This window comes from Bombina bombina, chromosome 2 (assembly GCF_027579735.1).
Source record: "Bombina bombina isolate aBomBom1 chromosome 2, aBomBom1.pri, whole genome shotgun sequence".
Taxonomy (NCBI): Eukaryota; Metazoa; Chordata; class Amphibia; order Anura; family Bombinatoridae; genus Bombina; species Bombina bombina.
The window spans coordinates 1,208,955,745-1,208,970,434 of NC_069500.1; the positions used below are offsets into that span (position 1 = coordinate 1,208,955,745).

The window sequence follows — 14,690 nt, forward strand, 5'->3', positions numbered from 1 at the left end:
GTAGTCATGTCAGCCTGCATACACAGTTTGATAAAGAGCCCATTAAAGCAAAATACATAGGAAGGTCAAAGCCTAGCAAAGAGGTCAGGAATCAAGAAATTAGTCAGATAATAAAAATAGTAACCCTCAGACACAAGTTCACAAATGTGCACTAGATATAAAGTGAAAGTGAAACTACTATAGAGAATACTGACACCTTTTATGAGATGCCTGTGGGCTTCAAAATATCAGTTGAAAGTGTGTGACTCATCTAAACATCAGTTGTCAAATTCTACTGATTTTCTTAGGTTACTGATCATTAATGGAGACAAAAATAACCTTTCTACAGATGAAGATATATATATATATATATATATATATATATATATATATATATATATATATATATATATATATATATATATATATATATATATATAGAGAGAGAGAGAGAGAGAGAGAGAGAGAGACAGAGAGAGACAGAGAGATAGAGAGAGAGATAGATATAGAGAGAGATAGATATAGAGAGAGATAGATATAGAGAGATAGAGAGAAATAGATAGAGAGATAAAGAGATATAGAGAGAGATAGATATATAGAGAAATAGATATAGAGAGATATACATAGAGAGAGATAGATAGATAGATAGATAGATAGATAGAGATATAGGGGCATATGTATCAAGCTTCGAATGGGGCAGGATAGGGGTTAATAGGTATTATGTAGGTGGCAGCAGGGTCCGGGAGCGGCGGTTTAGGGGTTAATACATTTATTATAGTTGCGGCGGGGTCTAGGAGCGGCATTTTAGGGGTTAATAACTTTATTTAGTTGCGGGGGGCTCCGGGGGCGCCGGTATAGGGGGTAGAACAGTATAGTATAGTGTGAGTGCTTAGTGACAGGGGTATAAAGCTGTAGAAAAACAAAAGAGCAGCAAGATCGATGTGTGATAACTATCACAGTCCGCTGCTCATCGCCCAGTACTGGATGCGCGGCTTTTGGACAGCTTTTTTAATAACTTTGGCGAGCGTATTCAGGTCCACGGTGGCGATGTGAGGCGAGCTTAGGCGGGTGTATTGGGCCGTTGAAGGCAAGCAAATTACGGAGCTTCATAACTAGAGGTCACAGTCTTCAAAGCTGGAAACACCACACAAGGTTGTAGCTTTATAAAATTATAGTCCATTTATTAAAGGGACAGTAAAAAACAGATTTTTTTGTTGTTGTTTAAAAAGGTAGATAGTCCCTTTATTACCCATTCCCCATTTGCATAACCAACACAGTTATAATAATATACTTTTTAAATCTCTGATTACCTTGTATCTATGCCTCTGCAAACTGCCTCCTTATGTCAGTACTTTTGACCGACATGCATTTTTAGCCAATCAGTGCTTGCTCTTAGGAGCTCATGTGCCCGAGCTCAATGTTATCTATATGAAACACATGAACTAATGCCCTCTAGTGGTGAAAAAATGTCAAAATGCTTTCCGATTAGAGGCAGTTTTCAAGGTCTAAGAAATTAGCACATGAACCTCCTAGAATACCAAGAGAACAAATCAAAATGGGTAATAAAAGTAAATTGGAAAGTTGTTTAAAATTACATGCCCTATTTAAATCATTAAAGTTTTTTATGACTTTACTGTCTCTTTAACATGTCTGGCAAAATCAGGCAAAATAAACATAAACAAAACAAAAGAGGCTTGCTCCACTGAGCACTTACTAACAAGTACAACTATCTGCACTAAGTTGGCTTTTCACAAAAACTAAAATTCACAGACCTTTCAAACTTTTCCTTTAAAGATAATTCCTCTCAGTCTCTCAGGAGAGTGTTGCAGTTTCCCTTACCGCTGGCATTCTGACTGAATCCCTGACTGGGGATTTTTATTAGCACCTGCTGTCAATTACTATATGCAGGTGAATAGCTATCTGAGTGAGACGGAATTCTTGGACTGGACTTTCTCACATAATGTGCTGCCCGGTAGAGCACTGGCCCGCCCTACTCTACAAATGCTCCACCCCAGGGACCCAGAAATAAAATCACATATTATGTTGTAAACAAAGACAAATATTCTACCTGGGGTTGTCAGACCATACCCTGCACTGCAGGACTTTTGGGGGAATACAGGGAGTGCAGAATTATTAGGCAAATTAGTATTTTGACCACATCATCCTCTTTATGCATGTTGTCTTACTCCAAGCTGTATAGGCTCGAAAGCCTACTACCAATTAAGCATATTAGGTGATGTGCATCTCTGTAAGGAGAAGGGGTGTGGTCTAATGACATCAACACCCTATATCAGGTGTGCATAATTATTAGGCAACTTCCTTTCCTTTGGCAAAATGGGTCAAAAGAAGGACTTGACAGGCTCAGAAAAGTAAAAAATAGTGAGATATCTTGCAGAGGGATGCAGCACTCTTAAAATTGCAAAGTTTCTGAAGCGTGATCATCGAACAATCAAGCGTTTCATTCAAAATAGTCAACAGGGTCACAAGAAGCGTATGGAAAAACCAAGGCGCAAAATAACTGCCCATGAACTGAGAAAAGTCAAGCGTGCAGCTGCCAAGATGCCACTTGCCACCAGTTTGGCCATATTTCAGAGCTGCAACATCACTGGAGTGCCCAAAAGCACAAGGTGTGCAATACTCAGAGACATAGCCAAGGTAAGAAAGGCTGAAAGACGACCACCACTGAACAAGACACACAAGCTGAAACGTCAAGACTGGGCCAAGAAATATCTCAAGACTGATTTTTCTAAGGTTTTATGGACTGATGAAATGAGAGTGAGTCTTGATGGGCCAGATGGATGGGCCCGTGGCTGGATTGGTAAAGGGCAGAGAGCTCCAGTCCGACTCAGACGCCAGCAAGGTGGAGGTGGAGTACTGGTTTGGGCTGGTATCATCAAAGATGAGCTTGTGGGGCCTTTTTGGGTTGAGGATGGAGTCAAGCTCAACTCCCAGTCCTACTGCCAGTTTCTGGAAGACACCTTCTTCAAGCAGTGGTACAGGAAGAAGTCTGCATCCTTCAAGAAAAACATGATTTTCATGCAGGACAATGCTCCATCACACGCGTCCAAGTACTCCACAGTGTGGCTGGCAAGAAAGGGTATAAAAGAAGAAAATCTAATGACATGGCCTCCTTGATCACCTGATCTGAACCCCATTGAGAACCTGTGGTCCATCATCAAATGTGAGATTTACAAGGAGGGAAAACAGTACACCTCTCTGAACAGTGTCTGGGAGGCTGTGGTTGCTGCTGCACGTAATGTTGATGGTGAACAGATCAAAACACTGACAGAATCCATGGATGGCAGGCTTTTGAGTGTCCTTGCAAAGAAAGGTGGCTATATTGGTCACTGATTTGTTTTTGTTTTGTTTTTGAATGTCAGAAATGTATATTTGTGAATGTTGAGATGTTATATTGGTTTTATTGGTAAAAATAAATAATTGAAATGGGTATATATTTGTTTTTTGTTAAGTTGCCTAATAATTATGCACAGTAATAGTCACCTGCACACACAGATATCCCCCTAAAATAGCTATAACTAAAAACAAACTAAAAACTACTTCCAAAAATATTCAGCTTTGATATTAATGAGTTTTTTGGCTTCATTGAGAACATGGTTGTTGTTCAATAATAAAATTAATCCTCAAAAATACAACTTGCCTAATAATTCTGCACTCCCTGTATAGACACCTTCTAATACTATGCCTTGGGTTCTGTCACAATATATAGAAATTTGCATTTATGAATAAATAGAACATATTCTGTTATGTGAAGAACATTGTAGTGAAAAAAGTTTACGTTCAACTCATAATACGAGTGCAACCTGACGAGCACAAAAAAAAGTACTTCTAGCGCAATTAACTCTCAACTGGGAGCATAAAATAGCGCTCCACTAGTAATCCCTATAATGTTTTAGCCCATTGTCATAATAAATAAGCTGTTGCTGATTTGTACAGAGTTTAAAATTGACCTTTTTTAAGTAATTCCCTTAAAAATGTATTTTAAGTTACGTTGTTTCTTACTCTGTTTTTGTGTTGATGTTTTCATAAAGAATAATAAAGTAATATCCATTATATTCACATATATCTAAGGGATTATCTGATTTATTCCAGAAAAGCAGAAAAACAGCAGCACCTTCTTAATGCAGAAAAACTTCCTTTATTAATGAAACATCATGGCAGACAAGAAAGATACAACGTTTCGGTCACAGACTGACCTTAATCATGTTAACATCAAGAACATGATTAAGGTCAGTCTGTGACCGAAACGTTGTATCTTTCTTATCTGCCATGATGTTCCATTAATAAAGGAAGTTTTTCTGCATTAAGAAGGTGCTGCTGTTTTTCTGCTTTTCTGGGATTACATCAGGGACTATTGAAGGGTCCCTTCAGCGTGCATCTACTTGCTTGGTACTAGTGCTGGGCTTCTACACTGAATACAATTATCTGATTTATTGCAAGCTATATATTTTTCTTAATCCTTGTATATACTTTTTTTTAGATAATACTTTTCTTAAATGCTACTAATTTAAATTATTTTATTCACAGATAGGGCTCCATGTACGAAGCAGTGAAAGCTGCTCCGGAGCCTTTGCGGGGCAGGTTCGCATATGCGAGCCTGCTTCCCGCAATGTAAGAAGCAGCGGTCATTAGACCGCTGCTTCCTACACCCTACGCTCGCTCTCTGTGATTGACAGCCCCTTCAGTTGCGTGATTGGTCGCGCGATTGAAGGGGCGGGCATTACACACTGCCCGTGTGTAGCGGAGGCGGGCAGACAGCTCCGCGAGTTAAGAAGCTGTTCGCCCGCAGTTTCGTACATGGCGCCCATAAATGGGAAAAAAATGTTTTTTCCTTTCTTGTACTGACTATAGAAAATCATTTCCATTGTTATCAATAATTTATAATTAATATTTCAAGTAAAATGTCATTATATGGGCTAATTAATCAAATTCAAATAATTCAAATTGTATTAAACAAAATTTGTTCATATGTTATATTTTTTATGTCTTCATTTCTATATCTTTTTTTTACAGATGACACGAGAACAGTATATATTGGCAACACAGCAAAATAATTTAAGGACTGAAAACGCACAATTTTATCCAGTGGGAATTTACGGATGGCGGAAGAGGTGCTTATACTTCTTTGTCCTCCTGCTGTTGGTTACTATGATTGTTAATTTAGCAATGACAATATGGATTTTAAAGGTTATGAACTTCACAGTGGTAAGTACTATACTTGAAATCTTTCCTTTTTAATATTAAGATGCACGTTTCATTCTTCTTTCTTTCTACAGTTTTAACATTGCTCATGTTAAAATATGCTCTTTTGTAGTTCAGGAATTTACATTTTGGAATTAAAAACTACCAATATGCATAATATTTAATGTACAATTATAAAATTCAAAATACACAAGGATATTTGCATAATGCACTGGTAAACATCATAAGATACTTTTTATAAAGAACATTAAGTTATGAGTACACACTCATAAAAGAAGATGCATGGATTGGATGATTCTTAAAGCTTTAAAACATTCTTCAAAAAAAGACATTGGGGCCTATCTATCAAGTTCCAGATAGAGCTTGAGGCCCCGTGTTTCTGGCGAGCCTGCAGGCTCGCCAGAAACAGCAGTTATGAAGCAGCGGTCTAAAGACATCGGGTTGATTGACACCCCCTGCTGGCGGACGATTGGCTGCAAGTCTTCAGGGGGCGGCGTTGAACCAGCAGCTCTTGTGAGCTGCTGGTGCAATACTGAATACGGAGAGCGTATTGCTCTCCGTATTAAGCGTGGTCTGGCGGACCTGTTCCGCACTGTCAGAGCATGTCCGCCAGACTTTGATATATAGAGGCCATTGTATTCGCTGAAAATTAAGGAACTAATTGGTTAGGTAGTGTTGGAATATTTATTAAGGAAACAAAAACCAATGACAGTACTTGAGGTGTACTTCTCTACGTTTCTCTTATCTATAGCAGTATAATATTTAAAATACCGCTATTTAGAGTAGTGGTGCTGTGTATTAAATTAGAATTCAGGAAATTCAGGAGGTGAAGACCCTCCTGTTTAAGAATACACTTATAGCACTCTAGAGTCGCTGGACACAATACACCTTGAAATACTATGATATTATAGTTGATAATGTAAATAGAAAGTCTCAGATAAGGTAGAGAGATTGAGGCTTTGGAGTTAAAACATAGCTTTTAATATTTTAATAATTCTAAAATAGCTTGGGAAAAACTTAAAAACACAAACATGGATAAATCCTGCTAATTGATAATTACCCCTTATTTACGGGGTTGCAGAGATGCACAGTAGTTAGGGGAGAGAATATATATAATGTCAGGTCTGTATTAAACTCAGTTTAGTGACATATTTAGATTGTGATTATTAGTGTTAAGGGGGTAAAGACAACGTTGTTAGACTGCAGCATTTGTAGTAAACTCTGAGAGCTAGAATAAATCAGGTACAATGCCCTTAATAATACGGTTGTTGTCTGAATGTGTCTAAAAGAGTCACCAGCTTATCATTGGTGTGAGAGCATTGATTTATATTGCATAATGGATAATATTGATTAAAGGTATAAGCTACACACAGAAATGTAGTTTAGACTGCTATGACACATCTAAAAAACAGGCTGACAAGTTGCAACTTTGGTTGCTGGGTGTAAATAAAGTAATGGGCTAACTATAAATCATCAATACCTCATATTCTATGCTTGGAACAGTAAAAAAGTTCTGTCCTTATAAACAACGTAGTTGGAATAACTCTAATCACTATGGTATGTGACTGGTTGTCTGGTACCCTTGCAAGCATATATTCAGTTAGGCTCAAAGGTTTGACTTTGCAGACAAGCTGAAAATTGGCAACAACTGTTGCTATGTTGGAATCAGCATGTAAGTTTGTATTGGTTTTCTATGCTGTTAGCTTGCAATATATATGCAATATATATATATGCGCTATTGTGAATCAACAATGGAGGTACTATATGTAATCTATATATCTGGATTCACTGCAGAGAGTGAAATGCTGTCCAGTACCACTATAGCATAATATTCAAAGTGACCCCCTAATTCACATTTATCTAGTAATCTTTCCTGACATAATTAGGGTAAAAGAACTTTCCACATACATGCGGCATCTAAGCTAAATGTGGTCAAAGAGTATCGCTTAATTAACATAAGTAGGATAATCAAATGCGGCTGTTAAAAATACAGGTGTTCCCAGCGACTCCTCAACAAGTCCCTAACATGTTTTAAAAAGGGGGGATAGCAATGGCCCTACAAAAATAAGAAGGGGCTGCTCCGTCTGGTTTTATTAATATATATACCTTGTGCGCTACAGTGCTTGTGCAAAGGAACAACTTGCAAGTATAGCCTGAATCACTAAAGGGATTAAGACTGGAGAGATGCACTTTTGTAGCACTTCTAATACCCCTTAAATATTGAATATCAAACTGTATAAACAGAACCAAAAGGTTGAATTTTCAAATAAAACATAACTTTTATTACTACAAAGGTTAGATAAAATCACTGTGTAAGTGTGCGCAATTTTAAAAAACACATAGAAACTTGAATTGAAATTATTTTGGCTGATATAAATATTTCATATATATGGGCATGTGTGGTGGGCACCCAAAATATATAGTGTGGATATAGTGGGTATTTATTACTAGTTGTCAGGTCAAGGGTTAGAGGGTAATAATGTGGCTCATTTATTGGATAGCACAAATTAATGTGCCTAATCAAAAGATGGTAGCAAAAGGTATTAAGTGTTCAAACTACTGCAACAGTAAGTGTACCCATTGGAAAAAGTATCTTTAATTTATAATTTAATTTAAGCACGGTAATAATTGTACCTCTGTGCTCGTGTACCATTGAATGATTAATACATTTGCACCGCTAGGTATATACATAAATACAATGGTCTCTAATATTGCAGTGCAGTGGCTTGACTCTAAAGTGAACATCGTCCTTATTCTGGTATACCAATGGTATGGCTTGATAAATGTCACTGTTTATACTGGGACTGTTAAAAAGTTAAAGCCCTGTTAAAGCCCTGAATACCTTAACTGGCATGAGTTGATTATATTTATTGTTCTCAAAAGTATTATAATCGCCGATTTTGCATGTGAAGAGGGGACAAAGTCATTCAATATTCTGTGATTATAGTTGATGCTGGTATACACACTTATATAATGTGCTGTATCAGCACTTCTAGATAGATACTTGTTGTTAGGTCTTGATTAAGTTATTCACATACTCCACTTTGAGCTTGATACTGTTATTAAATATAACTGAATTTGTGTAGGCTTTATTATTAATGATAATGTGTTATGTATCAAGTGAACAATCCTAATGCAGTTGCAATTACTAAGCCTTCAATGATATATGTATCAGCTCGAATTTAGGTTCCCAAACCATGGAGGGGTTAATAAAATGTGCAGTGTACCTGGATTGCCTGTGAAGCTACTGGGAGCCTTATTAAGTCATAAGGCTATTCACTTATTCAAGAAGTGCTGTGATGTGGTAATCGACGCATATGTCACAGAATGACCTGTACTTAATAATCTAAGGTGGTCTTTGCTATATTATTCATAACAACTACTCCACATTTGATACTGTGATTCACTATGATTGAATCTTTGTATGCTAATTGTATTTGCAATATTATATTGTTTTTCTTGTAAGAAATTTCACAGGGTTTATTACTTGAACCTGCTTTTGTGAATATATTTACTTGTATTAACGTTTTCCCACCATCAGAGGATTAATCACATATATACTAAATTCCACACTATAACTTGGCTTCTTATGACACTACTGAGAGCCTTATTTTGGCATGAAGTAGTAAAGTTGCTTGGAAAGGCTATCTATCGCTCTCACACAAAGGTGCCACTAAGTGAGTAATGCTTGTAGACGCTTCTATACTTAAGTCAATTATTAACATATACTGGACCCAGAGTTTGCGATGTCCATGAATGTGACTGAGTACTTTTTTAAACTATTAAAACGAGTTAGTATGCCATTAAAAGCGACAAACAGGGTATTTAAATGATACCCCTCCCTTACCGATTTCTCACCAAGTCCCGAACATGTTTTGCTGTCTAAAATGGCTTTTTCAAAGGGAATCGCCATGATTTTGGCCTCTATTTATGATGATTTGTTCTTAGCTCCACCTTTAACCGTGACGTCACCATGGGAACGGTCAGAATTCGGAATTCAGATCATTTGCATCCTATTGATAAAGGAGGATCAGAGGAGATGGAATTACTGTACTTAGTGAAATTAATTTATTCCACTGCTTATTAATAATGATCAGATGTTAGATAGGATCTATTGAATACTTAGTTATATTTTGGAAATTGATGTTTGTAGAGTAAAGTTGCATGAATTATAGGTAAATTATGTTCATAAGGTCATATGCAATGTAGAGATTGGATATTATTTAACTAAAAACCTCAAAACTGGATACTTACATAAAACGGTAATCATCATTATTATTATTATTATTATTATTATTTATTTGTATAACGCTGGGTACAGTGATAGGGGTATACAATGACATTTTATTTCATAATACCTTAAAATAACAACATTATTAATATATATTTTTTATATACACCCTATTCATCTCACTAAAATAATATTCACCATAAAGTAACTTCTTACACTCTATTCACTAAGGCATCACAACATCCTATGCTAGCGATATAGCTTTACTAGTATGTCCTTTCACTTTGTAAGTATCAGCATATTCATCACCCCTTCCATCACAAACCATTCTTTTTCATTTCACTTATAGTTTCATCTTTAAAAATTGGGCACTCACATCAGCAACACATTCACGCCCCTTCTTCACAACCTCACTCAAGCACAACTTTTTCACTGAAATAAACTGAACGATTCAAACTTTGTACTAATAGAAAAAGTTTTTTTTATTTCAAAACAACTTATTATTTGTCCATTAATACTGTTTACCATTTTATTTAAGTATCCAGTTTTAATGTTTTTTAGTTATAAAATATACAATATTCACATTGCAGATGACCTTATGAACATAATTTACCTTTAATTCATGTAACTTTAATCTAAAAACATCAATGTCCAAAATATAACTAAGTATTCAATAGCTCCTATCTAACATCTGATCATTATTTATAAGCAGTGGAATAAATTAATTTCACTAAGTACAGTAATTCCATCTCCTCTGATCCTCCTTGATCAATAGGATGCAAATGATATCATCTGGATTCCAAATTCTGACCGTTCCCATGGTGACATCACAGTTAAAGGCGGAGCTAAGAACAAATCGTCATAAATAGAGGCCGAAATCGTGGCACTCGCAATTCCTCTTTGAAAAAGCCGTTTTAGACGCTGGGAACTCCTGTATTTTTAACAGCCGCATTTGATTAATCTACTTATATTAATTACGTGGTACTCTTTGACCGCATTGAGCTTAGATACCGCATGTATGTGGAGAGTTTTTTTACCCTAATAATGTCAGGAAAGATTACTAGATAAATGTGAATTATGGGGTCATTTTAAATATATTCTCCTTTAGTGGTACCACATTTCACTCTCTGCAGTGAATCCAGATATATATTACATATAGTACCTCCATTGTTGATTCACTATAGCACATATATATATATATATATATATATATATATATATATATATATATATATATATATATATATATATATAACTGATTGTATTTTGGAGCCGGAAGAAGCCCCACAGCCTTAGGGGTGAAATGCGCGTATGGAGCCGGAAGAAGCCCCACAGCCTATGGGGTGAAACGCGCATAGCTGGCTGGAGTGTTTGTCGGAAAACATTGAGATCACACAATTAACTCTCTGTCTATCCAAATTGATGTGATTAGGTGGCCACAACACAACGTAGACACAAAGGGTTACAAAGTACTTGAGAGGAGCACCCCAGGATTTACCTGTCTTACAGCGTGGACAGAAGGGACACAGGAGGAGCAGCGCTGCGACAGTGGGATCTCAATTTAAACCGCAAGTATAACCGCTACGGCAGACTACACGCTCAGACACAGTGTTTGCTACAAATTTGCCATAAAGCCAAGAACTGGTTAATACTTACCACTAAGGCAAAACACAATATTGGATACTGTTGATTACCAGAACTGGTTAATGCTTACCGCTACGGCGGAATATGTTACTTCACACAGTGTCTTGAAGCTAAGGAGTGGTCTATATTTATCGCTACGGCGGAACCTACTTTTATGCCTAGTAACCCTTTCTGCAGGTCGTCTAACAGCATTTAATGATTATTCTACTATTTGTGGCCCACTTGTCACACAATTTATTATAATCAGATAAGATAAGGACCAGCAAGGATTCTTCTGCTATACTACTAACTGGGACTTTTTTTATTATTCTGTGACTATTAACAGTTCAATTTTTGCTTTTGATGTTTATGGTTGCAACCTGTTCAGAGTATTAAGAATTTTATTTTTATGATTTTTCCAGCTGGTAGATATAATCATAGTGCACTATGAGAGGTATTTAAATAGTATCCTGCAGGTCATCAAGTTTATTTTTCTCATGTTGTTTCTAATAAACGCTCATTTTAATGCTCCTTTTGGTCTAGTTTAGATTGATTTTTAGAAGAAATTAACTGCTTATGCCACTATAGGGTGAACACTTCTGATAATGCATATCCCTTTATATTGACAGGGATTGTTTAGTGCTGGACAGGATAAGCTTAAATTTTCTAACATTTTATCATTTAATTGCTACTTTCCCTTTGCAACAGGGGTCTGAGAAGTACTAATAATTCAGACCACTGTAAACCCTCCCCTTTTTTATAGGCAATACTGATAGTGCTGACAACACCTTCTCTTTTATATATATATATATATATATATATATATATATATATATATATATATATATATAGATATATAGATAGATATATATTGCAAGCTAACAGCATCGAAAATGAATACAAACTTACATGCTGATTCTAACATAGCAACAGTACCAGAGGTACCAGACAACCAGTCACATATAGTGATTAGAGTTATTCCAACTACGTTGTTTATAAGGACAGAACTTGTTTTACTGTTCCAAGCATAGAATATGAGGTATTGATTTAAAGTTAGCCCATTACTTTATTTACACCCAGCAACCAAAGTTGTGACTTAGCCTGTTTGTTAGTTGTGTCATAGCAGCCTAAACTACAATTTTGTGTGTAGCTTATACCTTTTATCAATATTATCCATTATACAAGATAAATCAAGGCTCTCACACAAATGATAAGCTGGTGACTGTTCACACCTTCAGACGATAACATATATTATCAAGGGCATGATACCTGATTTATTCTAGCTCTCAGAGTTTACCACATATGCTGCTTAACACTAATAATCACATTTTGATTATGTCTCTAAACCAAGTTTAATACAGACCTGACATTATATATATTCTCTCCCCTTAACCACTGTGCATCTCTAAACCCCATAAATAAGGGGTAAACATCAATTAGCAGGATTTATCCATGTGTGTCTTTTTAAGTTTTTCCCAAGCTATTTTAGAATGATTAAAATATTGAAAGTTATGTTTTATTGCCAAAGTTTCAATCTCTCTACCTTATCTGAGACTTTCTATTTACATTATCTACCACAATATCACAGTATTTTAAGATATATTGTGTGCCATAAGTGTATTCTTAAACAGGAAAGTCTTCACCTCCTGAATTTCCAGTGTTGGAATATTGAATACAATTTAATTGTCAAGTTATTTCAAGTAATTTTAATATCATATATCATATTTAGTATATATATGTTAGGAAGATAGGTAAAGCAATTCAATTTACTGAAACAAATATGGAATGTTTTGTTCTGGTCTATCACATTTTGTATTTTTTTTTTCACAAGAAACAATAATTTTATATTGATCTTCTCATGCAGAATAACTTATTTGTTAAGCCTACAATACCATATCATATTTTAAATATAATGACTTAAATAAATCTATCCAAGTAACTCAGGGTATATTGTAGTGAATTTAAGTAAGGTATTGGTTCAGTAACCTGTGAAGTATTTGGTAAAAGTAATTACAGCACTTCAAGCTTAATGACTTCAGTAAAATAATATTTTAAGTTCCATGTGAGTTATACTTAAGAGCAGCCATTTGTGTCTAAATCGATTACAATTACATTCTTTAAACTTACATTTTGTAAAACATTTACATTTATGAGAACAATTTTGAAACTAATATATCTTTAAAACAAAAATGTATGAGAAATATAATGATCCTATTATTTAAAAATGTCAGGTCTTGATATGGATATTTTAATTATTCATGATTATACATATATGTAAATATTTTGTTTTAAAAATGCTTAAATAATTTTATTTCAATACAAAATAAGCAATTTCCCATCTGTAGCAAAACTATTATATTATTATTATTTTGTTTAATATTCCAATCAGCATTGGCACCATCATTGGCAATATAAAGTAAAGGATGGCTTTTAAATATATAGCACACAACAAATAAATATACCTATGAAACCTAAGCCGACATAACCCACCACCACAAACTAACCCTACACTACTTAATCCCTAAACTGCCAAAAGCCTCCACAATAAACTTCCTAACCTATTAACCCCTATACTGCCAATAGCCCACTGCAATAAACATCCTTACAAATAATCCCTATACCGCCAATAGACTACCGCAAACACCCCTACTTTATGTGCCCCCTATACCACCAATACCCCTAACCTATGAACACCTATACCACCAATAGCCCACCACAATAAACTTCCTAACCTCTTAACCCATATACTGTCACTGCACCACTCTAGCCATTGCTAGGGGTGCGGCATCTCCTTCCCTGCTCGTTGCCAGGGGCAGTCTCGGCTCAGATGCGTGCAACGCTGATGTCATCGCCGCACACTCCTGATGACGGTCAGACCTCAGTGGCGCAAATCCTGCGCCTATTTAAACTTGTCACTGCCCAAGTATAGGTGTTACTTTGTGAACTCCTGGGTGTGACAGATCGTTCTATCTAAGTGCCTGATTACTGTTGCTGAATACTGCCTGTCTGACTACTCTACCTGCCTTAACCCTTAAACTGCTGGATTGATTACTGTTGCTGAACCTGCCTGTCTGACTACTCTACCTGTCTTAACCCTCAATCTGCTGGACTGCTTTGCTGTTGCCAAACCCTGCCTGCTTGACCATTCTAGTGGTTTATCCTTGGACTGCTTTGCTGTTGCCAAACCCTGCCTTCCTGACAATTCTAGTGGTTCATCCTTGGACTGCTATGCTGTTGCCACTGGGGACTGTTCTGCCTGTGGTGAGTGCCGCCTTCCTCATCTCGCTAACTTTCTCTGCTCTGGGATATTCCCTATCATTCCGTCTCGAAGCCGGGATAACAAGATTACTGGCCGAGTTTGGTCTGATAGAGGAGTATCCCACGAGCGTTACATAAACTACCAATTGCCCACCGCAAACACCCTCTACACTACTTAACGCCTTTACCACCAATACCCCCAAACCTATTAACCCCTATACCACAACAAACCCTAATCACAGTCTACACCTACACTTCTTAACTACCTAATAGGTAACCCCCCCAAAACCACTAACCTAATACCCTCTAAGTTACACAAAATAACAAACAATAATTTACTGAAAATAAAAAAACACATTACCAAAAAAAAAAGCAAAGC

General features: G+C 36.2%; 1 protein-coding gene across 2 annotated transcripts in view; it reads left to right on the forward strand.

Annotated features, from left to right (window-relative positions):
* The first annotated feature begins 5,010 nt into the window (after nucleotides 1–5,010).
* The window catches only part of SGCZ (sarcoglycan zeta), a 995,626-nt gene continuing 985,946 nt past the window's right edge, over nucleotides 5,011–14,690 (forward strand). For both annotated transcript variants that reach the window (XM_053703932.1, XM_053703933.1), the window contains exon 1: nucleotides 5,011–5,202. In XM_053703932.1, the coding sequence (XP_053559907.1) occupies nucleotides 5,011–5,202 (192 nt within the window). The remainder of the gene's footprint in view (nucleotides 5,203–14,690) is intronic.